The sequence below is a fragment of the Rattus rattus genome, chromosome 5 (genome assembly GCF_011064425.1).
Source record: "Rattus rattus isolate New Zealand chromosome 5, Rrattus_CSIRO_v1, whole genome shotgun sequence".
Classification (NCBI taxonomy): domain Eukaryota; kingdom Metazoa; phylum Chordata; class Mammalia; order Rodentia; family Muridae; genus Rattus; species Rattus rattus.
Genome location: NC_046158.1, coordinates 4418202 through 4433780, shown reverse-complemented (window position 1 = coordinate 4433780; position 15579 = coordinate 4418202). Strand labels below are relative to the sequence as shown.

General features: G+C 51.5%; 1 protein-coding gene across 1 annotated transcript in view; it reads left to right on the top strand.

Annotated features, from left to right (window-relative positions):
• Gpr107 (G protein-coupled receptor 107) overlaps positions 1 to 15579 on the top strand; it is a 60850-nt gene that overhangs the window by 41328 nt on the left and 3943 nt on the right. Inside the window, exons 15-17 of the mRNA XM_032902815.1 lie at positions 10912 to 10961; positions 12140 to 12223; positions 13487 to 13608. Coding sequence (XP_032758706.1) covers positions 10912 to 10961; positions 12140 to 12223; positions 13487 to 13608 — 256 coding nt within the window. The remainder of the gene's footprint in view (positions 1 to 10911; positions 10962 to 12139; positions 12224 to 13486; positions 13609 to 15579) is intronic.

Sequence of the window (15579 nt, the reverse complement as noted above, 5' to 3'; positions counted from 1 at the left end):
CCACATTAATATGAGCCTATGGGGCCATTCTCACTCAAGCCACCACAAGCAGCTCTCTGCTCAGAGTGCCTCACTGGTGTGCCAGTGTTACCAGGCCACACAGCGATGTCTGTGCAGAATCCGAGTTGCAGGCCCTACCACAGCAACTACCAGGTTCTTTTGTTTTATGCATGTGTATTTGGCTGTGTATGTGTATATATACCATGTGCATGCCTGGTGCCCTGAGGCACTGGATCCCCTGGAGCTCGAGTTGACAGACTGAGCCGACACTTGGTTGTTGAGATTCAAACTCAGCTCCTCTTGAAGAGCAGTGAGTGCTCTTAACCTCAGAGTTGTCTCTCCAGCCAGGCCACCAAGTTGTTCACTGGTGCCTGCTTGTGAGGTGAGCCAGGCTTGTGTTCTCTAGAGTGTCTGTGATGATATAGCAAGTGTCGTATAGAGTCACAGCCCCAGAGTGGAATGTAGAAAGTTCATTTGGTGTGGTGGGTCATAAGCCATGTGTCAAAGGACAGCCGGCATCCGTGTTTACTGCCAGGGCACAAGTTGTGCTTTTGAGTATAAAGTAAAGCATAGAAAGTTCACGGTTGCCAGGTGAGCATGAGCTTCCTGGTTCTTAGCACCCTCAAGGGCCTGCAGAGGGGACACACCAGTGTGGGACTGCGGCAGGACCGCTTCAGTGTCGAAGGCCGGGGTAGAGCCTCGAAAGGCTGAATCTGGGCCCATGCAGGTTAGCAGCAGAGAGGTGTTCCTCACTACAGGACACTTTATTTCTGATGTCTGCTTGTCTCAGTGACCTCCTGGCAAGGCGCTGTTTTACTCGGTGCGTCTACAGAAGCCTGTAGGATGCAGCATACCGTGACTGTGCAGTGCCGAGATTCTTGCTTTCTCCCGAGTCCCTGGGTGCTGCTTCTCAGCCCTTGTCTGGGCGGTAGATCTATTTAAGGTTTCTGACCTGAGTGTGGACTTAAGTTGTTTGTCTGCTTTTCTTTCCAGTCTCTCTGCATGTATGTGTACACCATGGCATGCACGTGGAGGCCCTTAAGGAACCCTCAGTTATCAGTTCTGTGTAGCCAGACCAGGGATCCTCTCCTGCCACTTGCTGGAGCAGCACTCTGCGATTGCATCTGGGCCAGAGACTACATCAGCTTTCATGTGCTCTGGGGACTCTGACTTCATGGCTCCCTGCCCTTCTGCTTGCTCAGCAGGTGCTTTACCCACTGAGCCTCGGGCCTTTATCATTTTTGAGTCAGGATTTTGCTCTGTTCCAGATTGGATCTCACTCTGTAGCCCAGGCTGGTCCAGAACTCATGATGATTCTCTACCTCAGCCCCACAAGTGCTGGGATTGCAGGTGTGAGCACCGTGTCTGACTGTGTGAAGCTTTGTGTGTGATGTGTGGGGCTTGTGTCCACTAAGGCTCCTTGACAGGAGTTCAAGACTCTGTCCTTCTGGGCTGTGATTTGAACAGGAGCACAGTAACATGATCACGGTGTGAGACTCCTTGGCTTGCTCTTTCCTTGGGAAACTTCGAGGCATCCCTTTCCCTTCACCTGAAATGGAGAAGTCCTAGGAAGACCAGAGCCGCGGTTCAGCCCAGGGTGGTGGGCCGGCAAGCTTATTGGAGCTGCACCAAGGAGTGTGGGTGGCTGGCAGGAAGAAGCCCTTTGTTTATGCCTTACTTAGGGGCAGTTGGGATCTCTGGGAGAGAAGAGGCCTTGAGCCCTCCACATGAGAGTCGCACAAGCCATCACTGTTCTGTGTCACAGCGGTGGTTGTACCCAGCCCAGAGGAAACCATGCTCCTCCCAGCACTGAGTCCCAGAATGATCGCTTGTAGCCCATGACATCTCACTCTGGCTGTGCGCTGCCCCTCCACAGGGCCACACCTCATAGCAGCTCTGCTCTGCTCGCTTCTGTCCTGTGCTGAAGTACACAGGCAGCAGTAGACTTGAACTGCTGTCGTGGTCCAGTTCTGTGGTGTTCCATACTTGGTTCCTATGGCTGTGCAGCCGTCAGCAGCATCCGTCACCAGCTTTCTAAGTTCCCAAGCTGAGATTCTGCCCCACTCCTCTCACCAAGGCTCCTGATGGAGTGCCCCTTCCCTCACACACACCTTCTGCCTTTATGAGTTTGGCTGCTCCAGGACGCCATGTTAGTGGCACCTTTACTTTTTGTGTCCAGCTTGTTCCACTCAGCGAACTGTCCTGAGGTTGGTCCATGCCATAGCCAAGCCTGAATGCCCTGGCTTCTTCATGCCGAATAATATGGCATGCTGTGTATGTGCCAGTTTCTCTCAGCATCCCTGTGTCAAGGGTGGCTTAAGTGTGATGAACGGTGCTGCTGTGAACTTGGGTACTCATACATATGCATTAAGGGACAGACGAGTTACACATGGAAGGAGGCCTAGGGCAACAGCCACGTGTCACTTCTGCTGTCTGTTGTGATTGTGATCTTTACACGTGCTGTTCAGATCTACTCAGAAGTGGCATTTCTGAACCTCATAGTACCCCTGCGTCTGTCTGCCACAATGCCGGTGCCAGTGTACAGTTCTGCCAGGATTCCGTGTTGGATTCTGACTGTCTCATCCCAGCACCTTCATCATTGAGGTGTTTGGTGTCAAGATTGAAGACGCCTCTCGGTGCTCAGCACTCGCCCACTCAGCCTGTTTGTCATATGTTCCGGTTTCATCCTGTTGCTGTGAAAAAATACCCTGGGAAAAAAGCATTTAGGGTAGAAAGGAAATGTAGGTTTGGAGTTCCAGGTTATAGTCCATTTTTGGCAGGAACTTAAAACACATTCACACTGAAGAGCAGAAAGAATCAACACATAGATTCTTGCTTGCTCGTTCTCAGCTAGACTGTTCTCTACCTCCTGCTAAGGGAATGGTGCCGCCTAGAGTGGCTGGGACTTCCTACATCAACTATCAGTCAAGAGATAATCTCCCACAGGCCAACCCGATCTAGACGATTCCCCACTGACTCTTCTTCCAGGTGTCAAGACCCACAAGAGATGATTGAACCTGTTGACCTTGTGAGATTTAGCATCACCATGGAAACAAGTCTCGGGGCATATCCCTGCGGGATTATCCACTAAAGTTAATTGAGGTGGGAAGACCCACCATCCCTGGCTGGGATTCAGATTGCATAGAAAGAGAAAGCAGGCTGAGCACCAGCATTGTCTCTCTCTGCTTCCTGGCTTCAGAAAGCAGTGTAACCAGGGGCCTGCCACCAGCCTTGCCTGCTGTGATGGACTGACCTTGTCCTGGAGCGGTTGCTTTTGTCTGGTGCTTTGTTGCAGCTACAAGACAGTAACTGCAGCGTTCTAGTGAGTGTGCAGTGCTATTTCACAACCCTTTCTCACGCGCACTTCTCTCGTGCTTAGTAGTGACACGCCTATTTCCAGGACCTCTTGACCGTTAATATATCTTCTTTGGAAAGATGTCACTTCGTGTCATTTCCTCATGTTTTCAGTGGATCATGCTGTGTTTTCCATATGACTCTGTCCCCCAAGGATCCGCGTGCCGGGCCTGGTCCCCGACGTGATGCTCAAGAAATGGAATCTTTAGCATATGGGTCTGGTAGAAGGAGACCAGTGTTCTCAATTTCACAGGAACACAGTGTTTTATGTCTTTTTGGTTGGTTGGTTGGCTGGTTGGTTGATTTGTTTTTTATACTTGCATTTGTGCGTTTGTGCGCATGTGTAGGGTTTAGAGGACAACAGGTGGGAGTCAGTTCTCTCCTACCATGTGGGTCATGGGATTGAACTCCGGTCATCAGGCTTGGCTGCGCCTGTGCCCACTGAGCCATCTTGCTGGCCAGAGCACTGTTAAAAGCTTGCCTGACACCCTCTTGAGTGCCTTTCCCATCCATATCACCCCCTCCCCCCTTGGTGCGACTGCATCCGTTTTGAGTTATGTATCAGAAGAGCAGTGTCAGGCTGTGGGAGCCCCAGATCAGGAGCCGCAGAACCTCTCTTTCTTTAGAGTTCTGACCTTGTGCTGCCCAGCTAGAGGCTGTTTGTGGGTTTGTTGTTCTTACAGGGTCTCTGGCTTCCCCAGAGCGGTTGCTGCCCTTGAACCGGTAGGCAGCAGTGTCGGTAGGCAGCAGTGTCGGTAGGCAGCAGGTCTGTTCTGCACATATGTAGCAGAGAGCTGAGAGTAGCGACTGCCATTCTGGAACTCTACTGCCATTCTACGCTTACAGCAGAGGAGTTCAGTGACAGGTGCTGCTGGGGCACGCGCCTACTGCACGTGTGGGGTATGCACGTAAGTGCAGATGCCCCTGGAGCTAAAGTTACTGGATGTTGTAGCTGCCTAATGTGGGTGCTGGGAACTGCATCCTCTGCAGAAGTAATGTGCTCTTGGTGGCTGAGTGGTTTCTCCAGCTCTCACACCGCCAGCCTAACTTCTTTTTCACTTTTTAAAGAAACAGGACCTCCGAGCACCCAGGCTAGCATCGACTCAACTGTGTAGTAAAGGCTGGCCTTGAACTTCTGATCCTTCTGCCTCCATAACATCCCATGTCATGGGATTATATGCATGTACCACTACACCCATTTTTATGGATGCCAAGGACCAAATCCAGGGCTTTGTGCACACTAGACAAACTGAGCAACTCAGCTGTACCCCATGCTTTTATAAATAGAAGTGTATTGGCGGGGGCCCTGGCTTGCCGAGCCCTGCTGGCCGAGCCTGAGGTGGCAGCACTGAGTAGTTGCAGAGGGTTTGATCTACAAAGTCTAACATCTGCCCTCCCCTGCCTAGTGTGCCACCGGGCTACTCTATACATTGAGTATGTCACATCTCAGACCGCATATGGCATGTTCTAGTAATGACTGCTGGCAGGTCCTGGTACTTGAGCATAAGCCATGGCTGTAGGGGTTTGTAAGCACGATTGTCCCCATCTCCTTTAGTGTCTCTCTGTGACAGGCTTGTCCAGCCTCAGTTTTCACTTTCCAAGTAGGAGCCATATTGTGAGTGAGTGAGTGAGTGAGAACTGTTGCTAGAGGAAGCCTAGAGACTCCAGCTAGAAGCCCTCAGGAAAAGAAGGAGCTCCCTGCCATACCTGTTAATAAGCACGCACCCCCACGCCCCACTGTGGAGACAGCCCTGGACCTAGGTGTGGCCTGGCTGAGTCTCTGCCTTCCTTTGTCTGCACTGCTGCTGGCTGTTGGATCCCTACCACCTACAGCAGGGGTTTTAGGAGAGAAGAGACAAAGAAGTGAATTTCTTGTCACCTTCCTTTTGTCCTGTATCACTAAGGACATCCGAGCACACTGGCCAGAGGTCTGGAGCTGCTCCCCTAGGTGCTCACAGCCTCCTGCAGACACCTTCTTTCCCAGTGCTGTCCCCGGAATGTGCCTATCTCTCTTGCAGCACACAGTGGGGCCCAGAAAAGCCTCAGAGGGGTCTACCCTCCGCTCAGGACCACCTCACATGCAGCAGTTGTCTGCACAGCGTCTGCCAATGCCTCCCACAGGGCTCTTGGGCAGCTGGGACTTCCACATGTTCTCAAAGGGACTGATAGAACAGCCATATTTAATATGTTATTCACCAAAAGTTGCGTTTTTGTTTTCTACCTCAGACACACCACTCAAAATTCCTGAATTGTTACCAACTCATCTTCCAATACTGTGAAGTAATTAATCTCTTGCTTAATAAGTAATACCATCCCAAGGTCATGCAAGACACAGCCCAGAGCTCAGGGGCTTCCCACAGCGTAGACTGAGATGCACTGCTTCATTAAGTATCAGGAACTCACTGTGCACACATTATGGTAGCTGCCCATCATAGCCTGCTTCTGCCCAGGGCTGCTGGCATGTCAGGACTGCTTCCCGATTGACTGCTGCAGTCGTCCAGAAAGGTCAGGGTTTCTTACCTGGAGAGTCTCACCTGCAGTGGTGGCCTGTATTATCAAGCTAGCAGCAATGTGACCTTTGTCCATGCTCACTGCTGGTTGTGTCTGTGGTGGAGACCTGGGCATATCCGTCATCACATGTGCTCAAGCTTGGCTGCAGTCTCTACTGTAGTGTCCATCTGATGTGCTCATGGACTTGAGCTGCACACTGTGTGCTCGAGAGAGCAGAGCTCACAGCCAGTCTGGACCAGCCCTCTGTGCCCCTCCTTGAGCCGTGCTGAGGATGGGAGTCGGAGGGAAGAAGGAAGAGGAACGAATCATGGTGTTTCCCCTGCCCGCTGGTCTTTGGGCTTTTGAATTTTCGTTTATTTATTTTTTGAGGCAGGTTGCTCAACCTGAACTTCTAGACTCCAGATTTTCCCCTCAGCCTCCTAAGAAACTAGGGCCTCTATAGGCCTGAGCTACCTGTCCCGCTGGCCCACTTTCATTTCTGTGATTGTGACGCCCACTTTCATTTCTGTGACGGTATGGTCAGGGCAGAACAAGATGCGTACACTAGTAGTGGTTCAGCTCATTTACCTGTGGCGTCTCTTGGGCTGTTGCTTTAAATGCATGCAGGAGTGATTGGGATTACTTTTTACACGGCTCCAGGCTTGAAGAGGAAAGAGTCCTGTGCTCTGAAGGCTACAGAGCCCCCATTAACACTTGGAGGCCAGTGTTGTCTCAGATCTCTGGCCTGTGGCCTCTCTGCTCACAGGGATGGGTGATGGGGAGGCTGCGTGCACAGGGAGTTCCTCTGCGGAGGGGTGAGCTTGAGCTGCCACTGCAGCAGAAACTCCTCCCTCAGATCCGCACTGCAGTGAGGAGCAGGAAGTTTTTAAGCCTGAGGCTTTCTTTACAGAGGCAAAAGCTTTCAGAAGCCATCCTGGGCCCCACAAGTCACTAACTGATGCTGAGAATGGCGCTGGCAGTCACCAGCAGGAGCTGTGATAGCAGCGGGTCAGAAGCTGGAGCTGTCTTCCTCTTACTGTGGAGTGTAGCTGGAGAGAGCTTGGTGCTGAGGGAAGTGGCCTTGAGTTTGAGGCCTGGCTCCTCCACTTCAGGGCTGTGTATGGCTAGCCTTCACTGTGCCAGATGGCTCGTCCCAGACACATCACTGACGGTATAGCTTTCTACTCAAAGGAGCCTGTGAGATGATGCAGAAAAAATGGCAGTGCCTGTATCACTCCATAGACGGTGACAATCAAGGTGATTCTTACTGTTTTCGGATAGTTTCAAAACTGTCAGAGGAAGTGAGCTGGGGGCAGGTGTGATCTGTCTGTCTCTGGCCCTCTTGGGTGTTTTGTTTTAAGATTTGAAGAAAAAGTTATTTCTATTTAACTTTTATAACTTGGGGGTGGGGTGTGTGGTGTGCACATGCATGCAGAGCCTGAGGACCAGAAGATGGGCTCAGGTCCCTGGACTTGGAGCCAACCGATGTGGGTACCGGCAGCCAAGCTCGAGTCCTCTGCGAGAGCAGCATACACTCCACCTTCCCACCCCCTTTTAGCAATAGCTGGTGATCGGTTGACGACTTCATATGTGTCTATAGTATATTTTGGTTACATTCTCCCCCCACTCCTTCTGGCACCCTTAGGACTTCCCCCTCCTTTCATGTGGCTTATTTTTTAATGATGTGCATGTGCTTGGGTAGTCGTGACACTGAGCAGGTACCCTTCTTGAGTCTATCCTCTTTTCCATCTCTGGGTCCCCGAGACCCACCTCCTGGGCCTTCCTGTCAGTCCCCAGCCAAGTTTCATCAGGATTGCCTGCTGTGGCGTGCTGTGGGGTTATTTCTAGGGTTATGGGCAGCTCACCAGCAGCTGCCTGGTGAGAAGTGGTTCCCGCTCCCCTTCCCAAGTGGCTGTCACCTGCTCTTTGGTCTTCATGGTCACATGGCTGGGTAGGAGGTGGCAGTCTGGGAAGGGCAGCAGCACCTCCCCTGTGCATTGGCAGGAAGAAGGGAGCCTTGCCAAGCTGCAGGCTCAGCTGTAGCCCATCTCCTTGAGTGGGAAGAAAAGTGCCTGTGCCCTCCCTGGGGAGATCACTTCTGGAGCTGTAGCCATGTTGCTTGATCCTTCCCAGTTAGGCCCAGGCTAGAGTCCAGAAGAGCCCTTCAGTTTCTGCCCGGTTGTAGTAGCACACACCATTAATCCCAACACAGGCAGAGGCAGGCAGGTCTCTGAGTTCAGAGGCCAGCCCGATCTACAGACCAGGACAGCCAGGGCTACACAGAGAAACCCTGTCTTAAAACTGAGCAAAATACTAGAACTAATGAAGCTCTGGGCCAGTCTGGTGCTCACTGAACAGGATCCTCTGGCCTAATGAGGCTTCCCGCCAGATGAGGAACACAGGGCCAGGAGAAGGATGCATGGGCTGGGGCAGGCATGTGGAGTTACAGTGGTGTGACTGGGGGCTCCTGACTCCCAACCATAGTGTTTTCCTTCTTGCCTCCTCATTCTTTGACCATATTTGCTGTGCCAGCGTGGCATAGTCAGGAATAGCCAGCTTAGCCTCCGCAAGCTTGCACTCCCATGAGAGCCTAGCTTTGGAAGAGAAGAAAGGGAAGCCTGGGACTCCAGGCTACAACCCTCTGCCGGCTGCTTTTCTCGTGATGCCGGGAGGCTTCCCTTTGTGACTGCACCTTCTCTGCTGTCAGTTCCGTGCGAGGCAGCACTGCTTCCAGGAGAGCCTGGGCGTGCGGGTAGTCCCAGGTTCACATCTGCTCCAGTGTTACTCGAGTCTGATTTTCTACCAGTCATAGTGGCCACCTTGGATGCAGGCTAGCTCCTTCTGATAAATAGTGTAAGTGCATCCAGGTGCTGGGTGTGAGCCATTTGTTCCCTGTATTGTCCTGTTGGCTATCCCAGTAACCCTCAGGCTAGCTATTATTGTTCCTGCCTTAAAGATGAACACTGACATTCAGACCAGGAGGGTAGGTGATTTGCATGCTATCACATGAGTAACAGGCAGCAGAATTGAGGTTTGAACCCTGGCCATACAGCTGCACTGGGCCTGGAACTGTTGAATATTCTCCTTTCCTCTTCAACTCCACTTACACTTAGCAGGGCAGAGTGTGTCAAGGATGGCTAGAAAGAACTAATTAATAGGACTGTAGCTCTGAGATACAGCCTCACCAGAGCAGGAAACCCAGCCAGGGGCCCGAGAGGCTTCATCCCTGCCAGCCACAGTGCTAAGTAATGTCATGGAATTAGCAATGATGTCATCATGATCTAGGAAATAGCCCAGAGCTCTTCACATTCTCCAAGACCCATTTGTCATCCCTAGGAGTGCTAGGTAGCACGATGCTGTTCTGTAGTGGACCCTTCTGGTGTAGCCTGTCTCCCTTCAGAAAGTGTCTGTAGCTTGGAGTATGACATCATGGCTTGTGGTGCTGGGCGGGGGTGGGGTGGGGTGGGAGGGTGGGGATGCTCATGTGTTACTTTCTGCTCTTACTCCCCATAATTAGCCCACTAAGACCTGCAGGACCTCAGCCTCTCCTCATGGTCCCTTCTGCCTTTCCTTCATAGTTTGCTGTAGGACTACTTATTAGTCTCTGCTCTTTTCCACCAGCAACAGTATCTGGATGGACATGCAGCTTGCTGCCCTGACCTAAGTACCAGCCTAAGAGTCCCATGGGCTCCTACGATTGGTTTTCTTTGTTTAAACTCCCTGGGGCACTCAGAATCAGTAAGGACAAGTTCACAGTCTTGTCTTCACCTTGCTTTACTCTCTGTCTATCCCTGTTGCCAGCCTCCTCAAGGTCCAGCATGCTGAGCCCCTCTCTTGCCTGTCCGTAAGGCTGTCCCACAGGGAGGGAGAGAGTCAGTGGCTGCCCTGATGACAGGCTGTAGGACCCTCCAGCTTTGGCCTACTCTGCTGCAGAGTGTGGAGAGAGCCAGCCCTGTCATGGAAGCAGGAGATGGAGAGCGGTGTATGTGGGTGAAACCCAAGGCCTAGGACACTCTGATTCACCTAGTATGTCTCAAACATAGCATCTGTCCTCAGGAACACCCCTCCCAGCCTCTAAGTGGGGTGTCCCTGACAGCAGGGAGGAGGCTGCATCTGCCTAGAGCACTGTTTGTACCCAGTGCCTGGTGCAAGTCAGACCCAGAGAGTTTAGTGTTAAACAAAACAGCAACAAACAAACAACACGATTCTCAGAGATGTAGATGAGAGCGTTGGGCAATCTGCCAGTTCTACCCTGTGCTTGCTGGGTATATGCACTTGTATGAACATGTGTATGTGCATGTATACACATACACATACATGAGCGCACACACACACACACACACACACACACACACACACACACACAAAGACAAAGACAATGCGTCTCTGGACTTAGTAATCATTAGGATCTCCGGAATTTCTGTGGGCATCCTAAGCTTGATTGCCCCCCCACCCCCACTAATCACGAGCTAGAGGAGAGAGGAAGAGGAAATTTGAATGTCTGCCACCCACAGTCCCATTCTTAAACTGAATCAGTAATTGAATGCTATTAAGAAAAATTAATCTGCCTCCTGCAGGAAGTCTATGATGGATGAAAGGGTTGCGGACGGGGAGGGAGCCAGGCTGCCCTCTACCGGCATCAATATTTCATAGCCACAGGCAGTGTCAGGAAGCTGCATGTCTGGGTTCAGCTGACCTTGAGTGTTCTTCAAGGTAGGGCTTACTGAGGGAGTCTGATTTCAGAGGACTACGGTGAAGCCCACCATAAGGGAAACCGAATGTGAAGGCCACCCCTCTCAGCTGCAGTGTAGAGCTGGACCCCAACCACAGCACCGGTTTCTGCTCATAGCTGCCCATCTTCTGCTTGTGGCCTGGGGGAGGGAGGTGAATTACCACCTCTGCACTGCACTGAGAGGGCAACAACAGATGGGACAAGATGTTAAAAATGGACGAAGTTCTGGCATGACTATGTCTCCAAAAGGATGGATGGAAGTTAGAGGGCAGGACAGAGGGACAGTGAATGGCTGGAGAAAAGAAGGTAATGTGTTTTCACTCTCTTCTTTGCAGCTGCCATTAACCTAGCAAAGCTGAAGCTTTTCAGACATTACTACGTCCTGGTGAGTGACATCCAAACAAACGAAGGCCCAAAACTGTAACTAGGATCAGCCAGCGGACCTGGTGACATCTGCAGCCACTGTACCTGGACTGTCAGCCGCCCCCAACCTCACATCTCTTCTCTGAAAGTGAAAAATCTGGGTTGCTTTGAGCCTGTTAGAAGTGGCTTTAACTGCTCAGAAAAGTAGCGGATGCACTTCACATGCAGAGCCATGGGATATCTCAGACCCTTGGATCCCCAAGGGCACCTCTAGGCCTAGCCCCGAACCAGCCGTTCCCAGCTTGCCAGCACTTAGGAAAGTGGGTGCACCCTTGTGCTCTTCTCAGGCCCCCACACGGAGCTGCTGAGTCTGTACCACTTCCTCCAGTTGCCAGGCAGGAATCTAGTTCTTTTTTTTTAGGGATATATTCCTTAAAAACAGAAAATTGAGGCTGATTTTGTTTTGGGGGTTTTGTTTTTGTTTTTTTCTTCGAGAGAGGATCTCATTGAGTTGCCCCAGTTAACCTCCATTGCCCCAGCCTCCCAAGTCTGGGATTAAAGGTGTGCACCATTGCATCCAGCACGTCCATGATAGACACAAAGCCCTGTGGTACGAGCACAGAGTGTAATCTCCCAGTGCTGCCTACAAGGAAGCTGGACAGCTCTGTCCAAGCAAACAAATGTTCTGTTCTGTGGACGCGCGGGCTTTGTAGCATCATCACAGCAGGTGTCACAGCATTTCCTGATGTCTATGACAATACAGAGGAGACCCCAGTGGTCTAGTGTTCTGTGGTCTGGTTGAGGCCGTGTCACAGGGTGGCCAGAGGAAGGTTAGAGTGTGGGGCTTGGTATGTCCTGGAGTGTGGGACTCCTCCCTGTATCTGTGTGTTCCCCGTGCGACATTTTGCTGTAACTGCTAGGAGCTGCCCCCAAGCATGGGGGTGAAAAGGTTGCCCTGGGAGACTGAAACAGAGGGCCTGAGTATGGGTGGTGAGAAACAGAACAGCCATACTAAAGGAGCCAGCTTCCCAGGGTGGGCGTGGTCGGTCTTAGCCACAGCGAGGGAGACTTGCATAACAGAGCACCTGCTTTCCCTGTTGACTTGGTAACCAGGGCTGTGGACCACATCTATTGCACCTCTTTGCAGTTAATCAGTGGCAGAACGTGGCGCTCCAATCTCTGCTCTCCTCTGTTCTGCAGATCGTGTGCTACATCTACTTCACCAGGATCATCGCCTTTCTTCTCAAGTTCGCTGTTCCCTTCCAGTGGAAGTGGCTCTACCAGGTCTGCCGCTCTCGGGGGACAGTTTGGAGGGTTTATGTCTGAGGGTCATGCCTTGGGACATAGCTTAAGATGGTGTCTGACCTGCCTGGGAATGACTGCTACGACCTCCGTCTCCTCTGCTCTCCAGATACGATGATCTGTGTGCCCAGAGCTGCTGGGCTACATGATAAATCTGGATGTAATTGCGTTATTGATTAATTCTAAGTCTTTGAAGAGAAAAGCCTCAAGCAGAGAGAGTGAGATTTGTCCTGTGTAATTAGAATTTATCCACCTTTGCCTTCAGCCAAAGAGCTTGATGGTTTTCAATCTAGTCCTTGCTTCAAGGATTTGTTTTTGTTTTTATTTTTGGGGTTTTGGACCCAAAATTTATTTTTATATTTATTTTATATATATAAAATACTAAGATACTAGAGCTGGTCACCAAGGCTGCATATATATTCTGACCTTTGTTCTTGTGGCTAGAAAGATGACTCAAAGGACACTTGCTGTTCTACCAGAGGACTAGGGTTTAGTTTCCCGCAGCAGTGTGGGGTGGGTGACTCACAATGCCACGTGAGTCCAGCTCCAGGGGAGCCAACGCCCTATTCTGGCCTGTGCAGTCACTGGCATCCAGGTGTTCAAACACAGACGAACACACTTACACATAAATAAAGAATAAAGTAAAAGTCTTTGTTTTATAGGCAGGATTCATTTACTGGAGTCCCTACCTACCCCGTGACTCTTGTTCTTGGCTGAGAGATGGCTCAGCTGGTAGAGGCGCCTGACACAGCACTGGCGACCTGAGGTGGACCCTCAGGACCCACATGCTGGAAGGAGAATTGCACTCCCGTAAGTTAGTTGTCCTCTGACCTCCACACTCACCTCCACAGTGTACACAACACACACACACACACACACACACACACACAACAGTAGAATGGAGAAGGTACAAAGTGAGTAAGTGTAATGGCACACACTACTGTCCAGCATTTGGGAAGCTGACACAGAGGTGGTGAGTTCAAGGCCAGCCTAGGTTTCACAGCAAGATGTTCTCATCATTTTTTTTAAAAAAAGTGGGTTCCCCTGGAGAAGCTCGGTGTCTCCTCTGGCCTTGCTCTTGGCGTAGATCCCCGCAGACCTGAGGAAGTGCTCAGGAGCAGATGCCTGCAGCCTGGTGGAAAACCGCGTGGAGACCAGGAGAGGCAAGAGCTTGTTTACTGCCGTTGCTTTCTGAAGAGAGGCATTGCTAATCCTTTTATTTGTGGGTGGATTTTAAATTTGCAGTTGCTGGATGAAACAGCCACACTGGTGTTCTTTGTCCTGACGGGGTATAAATTCCGCCCAGCTTCAGATAACCCCTACCTGCAGCTCTCTCAGGAAGACGATGACCTGGAGATGGAGTCTGTGTAAGCTGCCCTTCCCTTCCCTTCCTCCCTTCTGCCGAGCTGAAAGGCTTGGTATGCAGTGGGCCCCTGCTCTCAGCATCCTGCGCTTGGAGGTGGTGCCTCTATATTTAGTAGAAGGATAGGGACACTGGAGCCCCTGGTGTGCTTAGCTTAGTTTGAAGTGCAGTGTCTGCCAGCCATTGCTCAGTCTTGTCAGGAAAAATCAGAACTTATCATCTCATTACGTGTCATTGGAGCAGCTCCCAGTGACCCAGTGGCAGGAGCTGGAAGTGTTCTGGGCCAGTTTAAAATGGGCTATCCGGCTGCTATCATTGCTACTGGTATTTGAAATTGGAATCTTCTGTGTCACCAAAGATTGACAGCAGACAGCACCTCCAACCAGCATCTGAGTGACAGGCAGGGTTAGGGTTAGGTTCAGGAAGCAGTTGTTGTCCAGATGGATCATAACCCACTGCCCTGCACTTTTGCCTTTCTCCTCTCCACAACTCAGAGGCTGAGGTAGAGCCCAGGCTGGGCTGTGAGGCACATCAGGCCCCGTAGAGCAGCTCTTGGTACTGGCTGTCCCACTAGGGCAGTGAGTGCAAGGCAGGTCCAGGGATGGGCCCTGAGCCAGTCTCACTCCCCATGCAGCAATACCGTTTCCACACGGGAAGGAGGAGGGACAGTCATTGCACGGGGCTGTAGGAAGAGGTACAGAGGTCAGCTGCTGGTTTTCCTACCCTTCCCTGCAACACGCCCTCTGTGGGCTGAGTGACTGGGTCACTGTGTCCTCCACTGAGCTGAACGGGGAAGAGCTCCTGTGGGAGCTGTGCTCCCCGTGTTCCATTGTGTGTGTCTCACGGCAGTGATTTATGTTTTGAGACAGGGTCTCACTATGTAGCCCTGGCTAGCCTGGAACTCTTTATATAGATCAGGCTAGCCCTGAACTCTCAGAGATACACCTGTCTCTCTCCCGAGTGCTGAGATGAAAAGTGAGCCACCATGCCTGACCTTCATGGTGCTGTTTGAAGTTTTCCTTTGGTGTCAGTCTGAGAGTGGTGAACTTTATGGCATGGGTCTGAGCACGTTTGTTCCTGAGGAAGGAACAGGAGGTGCACAGACTCCAGCCTTGTAACTGAAGAGCAGATTCTGCACTTCGGCAAGGCAGAGGCCGGGGAAATGTTGGAGATGGAGATAACCCCTTGGTGGTCTCAGTTTACCCTCCTGTGACAAGGTGTATGCTGGGTGTTTCCTGGGGCTTCGTGGAGCCATAGCATGGCAGTGACAGGAGTGCTCTGGTGGCAGAGGGGCTGTGTGCTTAGCAGTATGCAGGGTTATTTATCTAGGGCCCTGGCAGGCAGCCCCAGTGCAGTCTGGGCTCTGAGGTGAAAGGAAGCAGGAGCTCAGGAGCTGATGTAACTCAGTAAGGACACTGAACTGGGATCACTGGGACATAGGGTGGGGCTGAGCCCACCACAAAGACCTTATCTAGTGTATACAAAGCTCTGGTTCCTTCTCTACCACTAAGGAAGGAGAGAAGGAGAGAGGCAGGCAAGAAAGAAGGAACTATTGAGAAAGCTCTGGAGAGTGAGAAGACAGAACAGACCCCCATGGGCCTGCTGCCTACCGCCTCCACCAGCAGCACTCTCCTTCTGTAGTGAGCTGTGGGCTCAGTGTGGCTCTCAGACAAGTGAGTGGTGCAGCACCTTCTTGATGGCACCTCTTAAGTCCTCCAGAAATAACTTGTCCCAGAGGCAAGCAGAACCTGGCCTCAGAAGGTCTTCAGCTCTGTAAAACATCAGCCGCATTGGATGTTTGTCTTCTATAAAAGCAGGCAGGTCTGATCCTACCACAGAAGACACTCCAGCATGTGCAAGAACTCTGTCCTGTGCCCTGTACCCTCTTTCACACCCTCAGAGCAAGTCCACAGCCTTCCTGACAAGCCCCAAGGGTGCACTAGCCTCCACCTGACTCCTACTTGTGTGCCCAAGC